This window comes from Lontra canadensis, unplaced genomic scaffold, assembly GCF_010015895.1.
Source record: "Lontra canadensis isolate GAN:19392208 unplaced genomic scaffold, GSC_riverotter_1.0 scaffold85, whole genome shotgun sequence".
Classification (NCBI taxonomy): Eukaryota; Metazoa; Chordata; class Mammalia; order Carnivora; family Mustelidae; genus Lontra; species Lontra canadensis.
In genome coordinates this window covers 8,677,085-8,693,163 of record NW_022631079.1, presented here as the reverse complement: position 1 = coordinate 8,693,163, position 16,079 = coordinate 8,677,085, and the positions used below count along the sequence as shown (strand labels likewise).

General features: G+C 44.9%; 1 protein-coding gene across 1 annotated transcript in view; it reads left to right on the top strand.

Annotated features, from left to right (window-relative positions):
• Positions 1–16,079, top strand: part of LOC116882593 (contactin-associated protein-like 3) — a 151,556-nt gene that overhangs the window by 56,960 nt on the left and 78,517 nt on the right. Inside the window, exons 4-8 of the mRNA XM_032883114.1 lie at positions 1,015–1,162; positions 7,434–7,637; positions 8,330–8,514; positions 9,595–9,738; positions 12,746–13,007. Coding sequence (XP_032739005.1) covers positions 1,015–1,162; positions 7,434–7,637; positions 8,330–8,514; positions 9,595–9,738; positions 12,746–13,007 — 943 coding nt within the window. The remainder of the gene's footprint in view (positions 1–1,014; positions 1,163–7,433; positions 7,638–8,329; positions 8,515–9,594; positions 9,739–12,745; positions 13,008–16,079) is intronic.

Sequence of the window (16,079 nt, the reverse complement as noted above, 5' to 3'; positions counted from 1 at the left end):
GTACAGAGCACTTCAGGAGCATTCAACAGAGGTTGCAGGTCAGGGCGGAGAGGCTGCGTGGGGACGCACTTCCTGGTGTTGGAGTCTGTGCTTTGTTCTCCGATTCTTCTCACATGTATGTGTTACCTTTGAAAAACTGAGCAAATCATTAGTAACATAGCTGTCTAAATAGATTAAGTCATTAGTGATATGATCGGTGTGTGTATATGCATCACCCTTTTTTGGGTTTCCCCATATGCTGATCTGCATATGAAATCAATGCGGTGAGAAACGAGTTACTCATCCCCTGTAACAATGTCCATTATGCTCACACTGGCCCCTTCTAGCCTGAGGCCAGGTGCCTGTGTCCAGGCAAGGGCAGCCCTCTGTCTTGTGGGTCTCCCCAGTGCTCTGGAAATGCGGCTAACTTGTGGACAGCCTGACTGCACACTAAGAACACTGCGATTGAAATCCAAAGCCCAGTATCTAGTCTTGGCCATTCCGGGTAGCCGCTGTCCCTACCTCCGCAGACTCTTTTTACTTTCTTGGACTTCGGTTTTGCCTTTATTAATGAAGGGTTTGGAATTAGAACCCTGTGTAGGTCCCTCCCAGTGCTCATACCCCAGAGTCGAGGGTTCTTCCTGCACAGATGGCAAGGAAGAGATGCAACATCGCACTTGATTGCCTTGGATGTGGGGCTGCAGGAGAGGGTCTTTGCTGCTTAGAGATGAGGAAAATGCTTTAGGGGAAGAGCAAGCCTTCAAGGGTGGCAGGTTTACAGCCAGCTTAATGGTGCTGCTGAAATGTTAATGTAAAAATGTAAATGTAAATTCCTGCAAATAAGGAAAGCTTAGAACAATAATCCAGGCCCCAGGAAATGTGGTCACATCCCTCTTAAACATTAGCAGACTTTCTATAAAGCAGGCAGGCTTTTGCATAAGAACAGAGTGAAGCTTCTGTCCCTAACCCACAGGAGAAGAGCCTGGAGCTCTGAGTTCTGCAGACACTCTGATCCTTTTCTCCGTTCTCTCCCAGAGTTTTCCAGGAAACACAAATGCGGACAGCGTGGTGCATCACCGACTGCAGCCTCCCCTCGAAGCCAGGTTCCTGCGCTTCCTCCCCTTAGCCTGGAGCCCCAAGGGCAGGATCGGAATGAGGATAGAAGTGTACGGATGCACGTACCGTAAGTGCTGTTTACCCCTCTCCCTGCCCCAAAATCAGTGACAGAGGGACATGCTCTCATGGCCAGGCTGAAAACTGAGCTTGAGTTGTTTCTAACTTTTTAGGCATCTCTGTGTGTTTTTGTGGAGAGCCTGGATACTTCTGTCTTTTGTTACTTTAGGTGAACATAGAGGTGGGCCTGAACTGAGCCTCAGAATCCGAGAATCCCAGGAGAGAGCAGGATACCTGTTTCAGAGTGGGTGTGTCATCCAAACAACGAGGTCCAAGTTAACCACAGCAATTCACTGTGATGGATGGTGCCATTCTTGGGCACTGAGGTGACCCTGGTGTGGGGACGCAGGGGACAACAGGTGATCTTGTTTTCCCCGTAATCCAAAATGACTCTGGGCTTCTCCCATATTCGCTGCTCAAATCCCCACTTTCCTTGATGTGAACCCTTGTTTGAACATCATTTATGTGTTGTGTCTTCCCTCTTTTCCCCACTGATGAGCAGAGGGACAAAAGTCACAGCCATTGTGAGCATGAACACAAGCAGAAACGCATTCAGTGATGTCTGTGGGGAAATTGACTGTACTGTTGCCATTTTGATGATTTGGAATATACTGGAATTTTTAAAATAGTACAAAAAGAAAAAATATTAAAGAAAAATTTCTAGAAAACTGGAGAATAACCCAAAGAGTAACATCGTGGGAGGTTGGGTTTTTGGTCACACTTCATTTCATACCTGATCAGAGCATTAGCTTTGCAGAAAAGTGTCAGTGAGATCTGTCACAGGTGGAATGTTTAATATGTCAGATCCTACCTAGCAGACATTTTCTCATTCCACAACCACACCAGCCAGACGGATCTGGTATGGCCTCGAGGGAGAAGAACTTGACCGTGGAGACATGGAGATGTTTGCGAGAGCTATTCCGTACTGGACCTAGGATTTAAAAACTCTGTCTTCCCCCCAAATTTGGTTTTCATAACTATTATATTATGCAGGCTTTCATTTCTTTGTTCCCTCACGTGCCATGTCAGAATTTATCGGACACTTGCTATTTGCAAAGAACTGTGTTAGGGACTGGATGTAGGGGGCTCTTCTAAAATGATTGGTTTTCTCTGTCAGGATTTTATGAGAAGTCATAAAATTGTACAAAACAAATGTGAAATATTGGAACACGGTCCTGGGGCCTAGGAAGGAGGGCGGTCAGTCAGTTTTCTGAGTGAAGGGCTTGCGGAGTGAGCTGGGGTAGGGAGGGGCTTCTGGAAGGAGGAAGGCAGGAACGTGCATACAGTGGCTGTGGGACTCTGGGCTTCTGTGGTCTCGGGGTCTGGGAGGGTGTGGGCGCTGTGGGGCACAGGGAGCTGCTGCAAAGTAAGGATACCATCGCCCCTTTGCTGATCCCACAGGCAGGGAGACCTTCTGGAGGTGGGGCTCACCGTCCCTAAAGCGACCCCATCCTAGATTCAAGGGTCCCCTTCAGCCTCGCTCCACCATCTTCTTGAGCTCAGACAGGCTCCGCTTTCCGAACTTGTCTCTGTGTTGGCCTTTCCATGCAACATTCACTGGAGATGGTTTCGTGATGCTGCCCGCCCTTTCCCCCCTCTTTCCACAGGCCATCGCCTCCCCTCCTTTTGTGTCTGAGATCCGTGAACGTGCTTAGTGAGGCAAGCGCCTGGGACACCCGATACTCCATTTTCTCTTTGATCCCATAAAATCAGCTTCTCCTTCCAACCATTACTCTTCAGATTTACTGACTTCAAAGCAGAACAAGGTCTTTGATGGCGATTTGCCATTAGCTTGATGTTCTTCGTGAGGTGGTACCACCTCCTTGGGGGAGAGGTCAGTCCCAGGGAGATCAAAACTGCAGGCCTGGTCCCGGGAAGGACCTGCCTGCACCCTAAAGTCAGCAAATACAAGCTGTGCACCACGGGGGTCTCCTAACCTAAAACTGTGGACCGATAACAGTCACGGCAACTCGCAAAACTATGCGGCTTCCGTGGCTTACTAGTGGAGCTTCTGTCTTGTCTTCATTCTTACTATTAATAAGAGCAATTGTTCAAGGATAGAGCTTTGCACTTTTGTTTTTGACAGTAATTGTATATGATATGATTTATAGCCCAAAGTGCTAATTATTGTCCCCCCCATTTCTACTTTCACTGCCCTGTTGATATTGAGAAAATGTCCATATTGCTTATCTTGGCATATAATGTCTCTTAGATGCAGCTTCTCTCTTTGGTTTCACTTCTTTAGACTCCAATTACAATGATATTTGCTGTTCCTAAAAACACCAGGCATTCTTCATGGCTTCCTGGGGTGGCACACACACGTTCTCTACCTGGAAATCCCTCCCTTCCCCCAACTTCTAGAGTGCACGTGGTGTGTACATGGGGGTCTTCTTAGAGTCTCATGCCCCCTCCAGCAGCACCGAGGAAGGGGGGCATCCAGGGCCATATTCCCCATGGACTTGTTCTAGGTTTTGTATCCCACTCTGAAAAGGTTTCTGTTTGGGTGTCCTCCACTTTCTTAAATTTTCAGTAACATTTACACACTCTGATCAGTTTCACATTGACATCCTTGACGTAGGTCTCTGTAAGCCACAGACACCAACACTGGCCCCAGGTCCTCCTTCATTTCTTTCTTGACTGTTATTCTTCCCTGGGACATCTTCTGCTCCTTCTTTTCCACTTTGACTCCTGTGTTCATGGTCAGTGTCTTCTCAACCATTCCCTTGAGCTTGTACTAGTCCCATCCTGTGGTGGTGTAATGTTGTCTTCTGTTCAGTAGCATGTTGTTTGTCTGAATAAGGGAAGAGAGAGAGAAGGAGGGGAGGACAGAAGGAGAGAAGAAGGAGGAAAGGAGTGCATGAGTCCTTGGGAATATGGACTATGTAGGCACAGAATGGCCAACACCATGGGGACCTACCAGTCATCCCCGTGGCACTCTGGTCCTGTGTCAAGTCAGGCATGAAAATAAAATTGGGAGTAAAACATGTAATTGGCCATTTTAAAACATTGCGTTTATCTGGGGCACCTGGGGGGCTTAGTCAGTTAAGCATCTGACTCTTGATCTCAACTCAGGTCTCTATCTCAGGGTCATGAGTTCAAGTCTCATGTTGGGCTCCACACTGGGCATGGAGCCTAGTTAAAAAAAATTAAAATATTGTGTTTATTTTAAAAATGTACTGACTGTTACAGCAGAAATTTATAGGTTTTGTTTAGCAACCTCAAAATATCCTTGATATTTATATATTTCTATAAATACATATGTAATATGATTACATATGTAATATAAATATCATAAAAATTTAAATGTCCATAATTAATACAAATAACCAATTCTAAAATATTTTTATTTGAATAAAAACTCCAAAATAATGCATTAAATTATTCCTTACCATCACACTTAACTTTTACAAGAAGGCTCGTAAAAAATGTGTTTGTACGTAATTCAACTAATTAAATTATTGGGGTACTTGAGATGGAGGTCCACTTATTATAATCAAAATGGGAACCAGTAGTTTTGTCCATTGCAAGAGTGAAGAACCTGCATTCCAAAATGGAAAATGTGATATGATGCTTCGTTGAAAATTCGAAGTGTTTTTCCAATTTATATGATTTTATTTTATAACTATTGGTTTTATTAACTGGGGCTATATTTTGATGGCTATCGCCAGCATGGGCATGAAGGTGAGGGAACCTCTACTTCTACAGATGGGCTGTCCCCCATCCGTGCTTGGAGAGCTAGGCCCTGCAAACTCCCTGAGCTAAGTCTTCTCTGTCCCACAATACGATGTTTTGGTTTAATTTTTTTTTTTTAATCTATTGCTTTGGGGCACCAGGGCAGCTCAGTGGGTTAAGCTTCTGCCTTCAGCTCACTTCATGATCCCAGGGTTCTGGGATCGAGCCCCACATCGGGCTCTCTGCTCGGCGGGGAGCCTGCTTCCTCCTCTCTCTGCCTGCCTCTCTGCCTGCTTGTGATCTCTGTCTGTCAAATAAATAAAATCTTTGAAAAAAAATCTATTGCCTTTAAAAATGGTGTATGAGTGACACATGTTTAAAAATGTCATGTTATGTTTAGTGACGTGTCCGTTTGTTTTCAGATATTCAGACTGATTCATGAACGTTTGTAAGTGAACAACATTCTATAGAATTGATTCTCTTTGATGAGGCCTGAAACTGAGTTTCCAGTCCACACATTCCCGTTGTAAGTCGTCCTTGTGACAGGGCACACTCTTACTTATCACATGGGCTTCACATTTATCATGAAGGGCTTCTTGATCAACAGTATAGCCCATTGTTTGAACCGTGTTGGCTGCTTTTGGGTGCCTATCTGTAAATTGCGTGTGACACATGCCATATGATTGGTAAGGTCTTACCCTCTTTCTTTCTAGACACTTCCCCAGAGAAGACCTCCCCTGTGCTCCACTTCCTCCTTCCTGACTATGAGCTTCCTTGTCTCTAGTTTCCTAAGCAGACCACAGGATATTCCTGGTGAAATGTGTTCTTTTCATGATAGCTGAAGTGAGAAGGTGAGGGGAGCACTGTCAGCTCTGGGAAGGCCAAGCCATGTCTGTCCTCTTGGGTTTCCTCCCAGCATCCCAGCACCTAGTGGGTGCTATACCCATGTTAAATGAAAAGAAAGTGTACTGGAGAGGAAACAAAAACATTACAACGAAAGGATTTTCAGCCCATTCTTTTGTGTTTCTATAAATCCAATAAATTTTTCACTACTCCATTTTGCCTGAGGGGAATGTTCCAGGAAATATAATCTAGGTTCTTTAGAGCAGTGGTTCTCATATGTAGTCACCAGACCAGCGGCATTGACATCATCTACATCGCTAGGGGACATGTTAGAAAAGCAGACTCTCAGGTCCCACCCCAGGCCAGCAGAGTCGCCGTTCTGGGGTGGGGCCAGATCTGTGCTCACCCGAAATGCCAGGACAACTCATTCGAATTTGACAAAGGGATATGTTTTTATCAGACGTTCATTTAACTATGCAATGGAGAATAATTGCTTGTTTCCATGATTTTTAGACACACTGCTGTGTTTATATATTTTCTACCATGTATGGGAACCAGAATCAAACTCCTGAATTTTCAAAAGGTGGCTGCATGAAATAAAGGATTCCTTAGAGTTGTGAATGTAAAGGGTTTGCTGTAAACATTTTAGTTCGTCTGGATGAAATGTAGGTCCTAGTGTACATTGGCCCCAGGCTTTTGTGAAGTTAAATAAACTCAGTGTCGTATCATTGGCTCAGAAGACATCAGCTTCCTGTTTCTTTGTCTTCCTCTTGCACCTTCATTTATTGCACACACACATTTGAAAAAACCTCTTTTTCAAAAATTTGAGTGCAGCGTACACACAATGTTACATTAGCGTCAGGTGTACAACATGGTGATTTGACGATTTTATGGGTTGTACGATGTTCACCACCAGCGTGGCTGCCGCACATCCCCATACAACTCAATTAGAATATCGTTGACTAATTTCTTGGCCATACCTTTCACACCGTGACTTATTCACTCACTCCATGACTGGAAGCCCGAACTTGCCACTCCACATCACCCACTTTACCCATCCCCCACCCAGTCCCTTTGATAACCACCAGTTTGTTCTCTGCATTTATAGGTCTGGTTCTGCTTTCTGTTTGTTTATTTATTTCTTTTGTTTTTAGATTCCACGTATGAGTAAAATCATATGGTTTTTGACTTTTTAAGGACAGCAACGTCTTGTCTTTTTACTTGTGAAATATGAGCAGTACAAGAGATTCTTCTGGGTAGTATGAATCCCTTTGTGTGTCTCCTATTCTGTCTTTGGTTGCTTTGACCAATGTTCTTTTTACATTAATGACAAAATATAACTTTTTCAATAAAGAGAATGCAAGTGACCTTGATAGTGGGAAAAATAAGACTATCAGAGAGCTGAGGGACAATGGCAACTTTGTAGCCATGATGTGCCACCGTGGGGAGTGACTTCAACTGTTTTACCGATCTTTGTTGTTTACAGGATGAGAAATGGCCAGTACAAAGGCAGACACAATTGGGCTTAGTCAACAGAAGTATTTCTAGCTGATACACATTAGGGAAAATGTCAGAAAAGGCAAAGAGTAGAGGTTAGGGATCTCAACTACAGGTATCGGGGAGGATGGGCAGCACCATTTTTCCCCTCTGCACTAAACAGACCAGAGATATATTATGTGTGCGTGTGTTTGTGTCAATTTGCTCATTTGATTGCATGAGTAATGATGTATTATACTTAGATTATTTTCTAATTTCTCCCGCTATAGGATCCGAGATGGTTAACTTTGATGGGAAAAGCTTCTTGCTATACACGTTTAATCAGAAATCCATGAGTCCAGCAGAAGATGTTATTTCTTTGAAATTTAAAACCAGGCAGACTGATGGGATTCTATTCCACAGAGAAGGACAAAACGGCAAACACATCACCCTGCAGTTAGTTAGAGGAAAGCTCATCTTATTGCTTAATTCAGGTAAAAAGTTCCCAGTGGGTGTTGTCAAAAATATACCTCTTTAGATGGAAGTATCTTTTTAGGCTTAGTTTTTCACAGTTAAGTAGCTAATTTATCCTGAAACCAGAACACTTTCAAGAAAGAAAGAAGACCCTAGAAATAATTACTCTGGAGCAAGGGGCATGAAACAGAATGGTCTGGGCAAATGGAAGCGTGGTCGCTCCACAGTTGAGGTGTACTACAGAGAACACGCATGTATCCTGAATGTACTTTACTGTAACAAGTTTTATAGCTCGATTAGTGTGTAAGACCATTTGCACATGTTCAGTAAACAATCTGGTAGTATTGCAAAGACAAGGGGTGGATCCCCAAAACCGTGAGGTGGTGCTCTTCGTGAGGTTCTCAGGAGCCGTGAGGCCGTGTGTTTCATGAGGTTCTCGGAAGAAGATACTTCCAAGAAAAGCAAAAATGCAATAATTAATAAAAACAAACACAAGAAAGGTAGAAGAAATCATTCCCGAGTGAGAGAAGGTTGTACATGAGGCTGAGGTAAAGGCAGTTGACCAGTTCTCTGGATAGAAGTGTGCAAGGAAAGTGACTGGGGGACATGTTGACCTCCCACACGGCAGCCATGGTACTGAGTTGGCCTCCCACATGGCAGCCATGGTACCGGGTTGGATGGGGCAGTTCATTTGCTTCGCCTGTCCTTGTAGGCCATGCTAACCTGCCCTCCCTTGATGCCCAAGAGACCCTCACCCTGGGCAACCTGCTGGATGATGAGCACTGGCATTCTGTCCTCATCGAGCTCGGGAACACGCATGTCCACTTCACCGTGGACAGGCACAGTCAGCATTTCCAGGCCGAGGGCAAGTCCTACTACTTGGATCTTGATTATAAGGTGTGAACATTTCTTTACAAGTATTACAGATTTTGTTATTTAAACACAACATAACGTTTTAAGAAAACACTGCTACACAGAGAAATTCCCATTGCTAGTAATTTGGAATTCTGATGAAACATTTCCCACGGGTGATGTCGGCCCAGAGAGAGACACACGTGCATTGTTGAGGTGTTGTATCACTCATAGCTGTGAGTTCTTCCCTGGGAGGAAGTAGTTGTTGAATTCAGGAAGTGTGTGGATGAAGAGCTATCAGTATGACAGGTGGCTCGGTAAAATACACGGGTCTGGACGGCTTTCTGTGTTATCTCTGGTGTTGGCCATGACCCATTCCTTTGGAGATCTCTGTGTTTTAGGGCGATCGTAAACAGAATAAGCAATCTAGGGTGCTTGGAGAAGTAATCACAATACATTCCAACCTGCTTTTTCCAGGAACGAGAGAGCCAGAGTCAGGCGATTCAAAATACCATTTCTAGGGACATTTAAAGGCTTAACGCATCCCCAGCGTGTTGCCCGCATGTATCTAACTGGCACTGGAGAGCACCTTTTGTTCTGCCAGTTCTGCTCAGCACATCTATCAGAGCAAAGGGGATGATTTCGACAATCATCTAGTGTAAGTGGCCTCAGCTGAGGAGGCCAGCTGCAGAACCTGGTCCTGAATGAGATTATTTGATGCCTTCATTATTCTATCCCATCAGCAGTGTCCTGGCAAAGACCCGGACGCTGAAGCTGGGTTCTAGGAAGGTTTGTAAAGTAGAATGTCATCACGGTCAGCCGCCTTGTCACCCAGATCAAGAATGACCGTGGAAATGAATGTACAACATTCCCCATCAGCTGAAGTGACATAGCCCTTTGAGTAGCAAATTGCAAGAAGGGGTATTTAACCTACTTATCTAAATGTAATAAAGAAAGAACCAGTACATCTATGTCTAAAAATTCACCTGAAATTAACATGTTAATGTTAAAATAATGCCAGATAGATTGGAGGCAATTATCCCATACCTGCTGAGCATACATGTTTTAGGCAGACAATCAGAAAATCATTAAGCAATATTATTTATGTCATTTTTTCTTTCTAAGATCAGCTTTGGAGGGATTCCTGGACACGGAAAATCAGTGGCATTCCCACATAAAGATTTTCACGGCTGCTTTGAAAATCTCTACTATAATGGAGTGGATATCATTGATTTGTCCAAGAAACACACACCACAGATCCTCATCATGGTAAGAAAGCTACACGCGAGGTCAAAAGAGCAGGGAACTGAAGCTTGTCTGATGGACCCAGTCTAGAATATGCCTCTCCTGAAGGCAGGGAAAGTGCCAATCACGTATACCTTTTAGTTCATTTTTGACTTAATTCACTAAATAATTAACTTGATTTTTTTAATTTAACTTCTTAAAATTTTAGTTCCAGTCACTAACATACAGTGTAGTATTAGCTTCCAGTGTGCAGTTCAGGGATTCAGTACTTCCCTGCATCACCTAGGCTCCTCACAAGTGCCCTCCTCCATCCCCATCACCTGCTTCTTAATTTTTACAGGTGTGAGGAAACAGCAAATGTGTCATGGCACATCTGAATAAAGACTTTTCGGGGCAGGGTCTTTGTTGGGATTGATTTCCTCTTGCTTCTTTCTCCAGTTACTGAACTCCTAGCTCAGCTGCCTGTCGCTTGCTCGAAAGGCCAGTATTCGAGAGATGAATTTGGATTGGAAAGGAATTTGAGCTTAATTTAATTTGAGGCCAGGAACCTGGGGAGAAGGTGGACTCTTGTGCAAAAGCCAGCTGCCGGGTTTCTGCCTGGCCCAGAGATTTGCAGAGGGGTTAGGAGTGGGTCGGTGAAGGGAGGGGGTGGTCTGCTGCATTTCTCCATCCCGGGCAGACACCGTGGTTCCGGCCACAAACCCTATCTCTGTGCTTCAGGGTCTGTGCCCCGGGGGTCTGGTGCCTGTTTGCTGATGTGCAGGAACGTCCCATTGTTCTGCAAAGGGAGGCCAAGGCCCACAGATACACAAAGGGAGGTTAGTAAAATCAGTCCTGTGACCTAAGAAAGAAAAAGATTTGCCAGAAAACTTGCTTGACTCTTCGGAAGGTGGATGTGGCTTTGAACAGGCGACTGGGAAAGTTTGGGACCTTCTCGCCCCAAGGCCAGGGGTCTGTCTGCTGTGGATCTGGGGACTTAGGTCAGCGAATAAGGAGCATGTTATCTCGAAGCAGGTGGACGTTTCAGATGGGTTGGACTGTTGTCAGGCTTCCGTCTCTCCACGCGGCTGCCGGCCGTTCCCCCAGGCCAGCGTGTTACTGAGCTAGCGTCTGTCCTTCCACGTTTGGTTCCTTAGACCCGAATCCTCTACAATCAGTGCACCCAGCTTTGTGAATATCGTTGCCTCCATATCGAGTGTCATTTACAGAAATGGGATTGTTTTATGTAAGCTTTTCTCCATCTCCATTTTCCAACTCAGCGAAACCTGTGGGAATGCTTTTATTTTTTTTTAAGGGTTTATTTATTTTAGAGAGTGAGCATGAAGGAGAGAAAGAGAGAGTATCTCTCAAGCAGACCCCCCACTGAGCTTGGAGCCCCACATGGGACTCAATCCCAGGACCCTGAGACTATGACCTGAGCTGAAATCAAGAGTCGGTCACTCAGCCGACTGAGCCACCCAGGTGCCCCAATTTATAAGAGTTTTAGGTTTGATAGATCACCCTTTGTCAGTCATGATCCAAATGTTTTCTCAGATTAACCAATATTCTATGAAATATAAGATCATGTTATAATTATATATCAGATATCATATCTTTTATATTAAATGTTATGGGCCATGTTGAGTATATAAATGCCTTTATTGGTACGTAGCCAATGTCTCAATGTATTTTTTTAATAGCTTTGTAATATTTAGTCTTGCTTTGAAATATTTCTGAAACCCTAGGCTCTAGATACAGTCTCAAGGATTTTCCTGTAAAAAGTTTTAAGGTGGTTTCATTTATTTATTTACTTTAAAATTGAAAAAAAAAATTAAGTCTTCGACTGTCTGGGCTTTACTCTTTGTGCAGATCAGTAGTTATTTTAGGTCTCGTGGGTACCCATTCGTGCCTGAGCTGTTTAGTGACCAGACCCAACCTCCTTGCACAGGCTTGAATCTAACCTCTCACCATGTACTGGCTGTACCCGTGGTCTCAGATCTTTCTGTGGGTCAGTCACTGGGCTCCGCTGCTGTGTTTACCCCATACCAATGCCATATGACTTGATTACAGTGCTTTTATGGTATATATTTTGGAGAGGAAGGGCAATGTTTGGGCACATATTCCTCTGGAATTTATGAAAATTTATCTAAATTTTTTAAAAGAATTTATTTACTTGAGAGAGAGAGCACATGCAGGGGGAGAGACAGAGGGAGAGGGAGAAGCAGACTCCCTACTGAGTCCTTGATCCCAGGAGCCCGAGATCATGACCTGAGGTGAAGGCAGAGGCTTAACCCACTGAGCCCCCCAGGTGCCCTACTTAATTGGGGTTCTTTTAAGAACTTAAGTTCCTTCTTCCCAAACACTATGACTAAAGGTAAGTTTGCTCCTGGAGCAGTAGATATAATGTAAAGCTCAAAGGTGTGTTTTTTAGTAAAATAGAATGAAATAAAAGCAACAGGCAGCCTGCGGGTCAGAGGTCAGGCTGGGGAGAGTGTGCTGATTGACGAGGCCCATGGGAACCTCTAAGAGGCGGGCAGCCCACTCAGGCCGGCCACACCCCTGCCTCAAATGGGCTGAAGCTCATGGCCTACCTAAGCCAGATGTTCATGTCCCCTGAGTAAGGAGTGTGTAAGCATTTACACAACCAAGGGGAGTGCAGAAAAGTTCCCAGAGCCGCTGTCCATGGTGCTGGGCTCCATGCCCCATGTAAACAGCCAGTGCCTCGAGGTATAAGAAATCTGTCTCCTCTGTTGTGTCCTGCACCCAGCACAAGGCCTGGGAAAGTCGTGTCTCGAGATTCCTTTGCCAATGCCCAGAAATGGAGGAGACAGAACTGCCCTAAAAGTCTCAGAAGGAAGTTTGCCCAGCCAGGGCAGTGTCATGGTTTGAGGGACCTGTCAGGTAAATCTGGATTGCAGCTGGATAGGGAAGCCTAGTTCTTAAGTCCTTGCTTGCTGGAAGGTTGATAGGAAACTGCACCTCTTGGAAAGCTTGTTGTTCATGAAAGCATCCCTTCTGCCCCTTCCTAAATCCTTTTCCACTGTATTCACAGGGAAATGTGTCCTTCTCATGCTCACACCCACAAATTATGCCCGTGACTTTTCTGAGCTCCAGGAGTTATTTGGCTCTGCCGGGCACCATCGGAGAGGACAAGGTGTCGGTCGCTTTCCAATTCCGAACGTGGAACAGGGCAGGGCTGCTGCTGACCACTCAATTCCAACACAGGCCAGCGGCTCTCGTCCTCTTTCTTAATGATGGAAAACTCAGGCTGAGTCTCTCCCAACCCGGACATCCAGCGAGGGACGTCACAGCAGGTAATAGGCGTTTGCTGTGACCGCACAGTCCTTCTGTCACCTCTGCACTAAACGAGCGACTGAATCAGTAAGACACTCATAATCCTTCTAGAGGGAACTAGAGTTCTTTTACCTTTGAACTAGGTACCTCCAGGCTGTTGGTGTATGAGTCAGTGTGAGCTGAAGTTAGCTGCAGATCACACATACCTCTCAAAAAGTTTAAAAAATAACCTTGTCATCAACTGATGGTAGGGAGTTGGCAGTCTGCTTGAAATACTGGAGAACAGTATCCTAAGTCGGAGTCCTGAGAAAAGAGGTTCCTTATACCGTCTTTTGAGTCTATACACACACGAGTCATAATATTTGAAGTTACGATTTTTCCCGGATTTTCTGTTCCTTCGGGAATCCCTGTTTTGGATAAGGCTTCTTATAACTGTGGGCGAATGTTCTGCTCGGCTTCCAAGAAGGACCCACGTTTCTAAACTCCCTTCCGGGGTTGTGTTAACCTTAGAGTCTGGGGACTGTTTTGCATTAGAGTGCTGGTGAAAATGTAAAGCCAGGTGGGTGTCATTCCACGAGTGTTGACTACGGAAGGAGCACCTTGCCTGACCCAGATTACCAGGTCAGGATTGAAAGCCAGGAATGAAACGTAGCTCTTTGTTTCTCTTTATAAATAAAAGAAAAAATCTGACCACTGGCATAGGGAGTTCCCTTGTGGACCTCAGCAGATAAGCACGACCAAGTCAGATTTTGGAAATTGCTTCACTCTTGGTTTGTGTAGATTTACAACCTGCGTGCCTTATTAATGAAGAGATGGTGTTTTGCTGTTGCTTCACGTGAGTACACGCCGTTCTCCCTTCCAACACACTGGGATTAGTTATTTAACTTTTTTTGAAGGCTGGCACTGAGATATTATAGAAATATTTTATTGAATTGATTTTTTAAGCTTTCATTGGGCAACGCGTTAATTTTTGGTGCATTTTTCTTGCTGCTTTTTAAAGAAGCATCTGAGGGGTGGGGCACCTGGGTGGCTCAGTGGGTTGAAGCCTCTGCCTTTGGTTCTGGTCGTGGTCCCAAGGTCCTGGGATCGAGCCCCACATAGGGCTTTCTGCTCAGCAGGGAGTCTGCTTCCCCCTCTTTCTGCCTGCCTCTCTGCCTACTTGTGGTCTCTGTCAAATAAATAAATAAAATCTTTAAAAAGAAAAAATAAAGAAGCATTTGAGGGGTGATTTTTTTTTTTTTCCTTTGAAATACAGACCTGCCTCTGAGATACTCAGGTCTGGTTCCAGACCACCCCAGTACAACAAATATTGCAACAAAGCGAACAAAATTGATTTTTTTTTCTTTTGGCTTCCCCACACATATAAAAGTTATGTCTACAGTATACCATGGTCTTTTAAATGTGCAGGAATTTTATGTCTGGAAAAACAATATACGTGCCTTAATTAAAAAAATACACTATTGCTAAGAAATGGTGTCACCTGAGCCTTCAGCGAGTTGTAATCACAGATCACAGATCAGCATCACAAATGTCACAGTGATAAAAAAAAGTCTGAAGGATCATGACACAGAGACACAGAATGAGCAGATGCTGTTGGAAAAATGTCCCCGAGAGATGCAGTCCGGGCAGCGGGCCACCAGCCTTCAGCTGGAGAAAGGCGTGGTGTCTGTGAAGCACAGAAAGCGACGAAGAGGAGACAGATGGCGACTGGTTTTCACTCCAAACCTTGGATGAAGTGCGAAAGCACCTACCAAACCAAGAACCAAAGTTTAAAGGCTGAGTGAGACGTAATCATGCCGAATGCCAGGAAAGGACACCCAGTCACTGTTCATCCTGCTTCCAGCTTTGGGTCCTTTTTCCAAATAGTTACCTCACTGTGATTGTGAAGGGATTTAAAAAGGTCCAGAGTGTACAATCTAGTGTCCGTGTACTTGTGGAGCTGGGCCAGTGGAGCGTGGTGGGAACAGAAGGTCAGTGGGGGGAAGGGGAATGTGGGTTCCCTTTCTGTAGGAAAAGACACAGTCCATCCTTTCCCAAAGGGAGTTGACTGCCCAGGGCAGTGTTCTATGCAATCAGGAAAGATTTGAGACAAGCTGGTGGGAGGGGTGCGTGAGAGGGCTCGCCTCCCAGGCCCATTTCCAGAACCACCTCTGTGCTGCTAGGGCTGATGGGCTCAAAAAGTGCCACCCATGTTCTCCCCAAGCCTCGGGTCCTCGTCGTTGGAGTGACACTAGTGTGACCGATGGTAGAAACAATGATGTTGAGCGTACAGACCATGAGCCCAGTGCCTGCTAGTCAGCAGTCACTCCAAAACCTTTAGTTCTCATTATTCCAGAACTAGTCCTGAGACCATCACTGGCCCCCCAGACTGAAGCCTTTGTGGAGCTGGGAGGTGGGTGGGAGAATGAGCATCGTGTTCCCAGTAGCACAAATGAAAACACCCCTGCCCCTCCCTTCTCCATCCATCCTTTGACTGTGGTGCTGCCTGGGAGACAGGCCGTCCTTCCGTCAGAAGTAGGGAGGTTAGAAGACACACAAAAGGAACACAAACGCTGAGAATTATGATGGGGAGAAACAGAATCATCATAAGAGCAGGCATTTCACTTTTAAATGAGGATGCCAAATTTTATTAAAAACAGTCTTTTATTATAGAGGTAAATGGTATCTATTACCCATTCAAGGAGATATTCTGGAGTGTTTTCTGCAAGTTCTCCCAGGAAAAAACCTCTATGTCCTAGACAGATGGGTAGGTGGAGGGGGGAGGGAGAGGACAGGAGGGGATTTTAACATCAGATTTTATTTTTTTTTAAAGATTTTATTTATTTATTTGGCAGAAAGAGATCACAAGTAGGCAGAGAGAGGGGGAAGCAGGCTTACTGCTGAACAGAGAGCCCGAAGTGGGGCTCGATCCCAGGACCCTGAAATCGACCTGAGCCGAAGGCAGAGGCTTAACCCACTGAGCCACTCAGGTGCCCACACCCGGGTGTTAACATCAGATTTTAAATGAATGTGGTTCTGTCCTGACAGATAATGTTAGGTAAACTTTAAAATAAATACTGAATGACAAGAGTGGAAGGGACACTCCCAGGTTC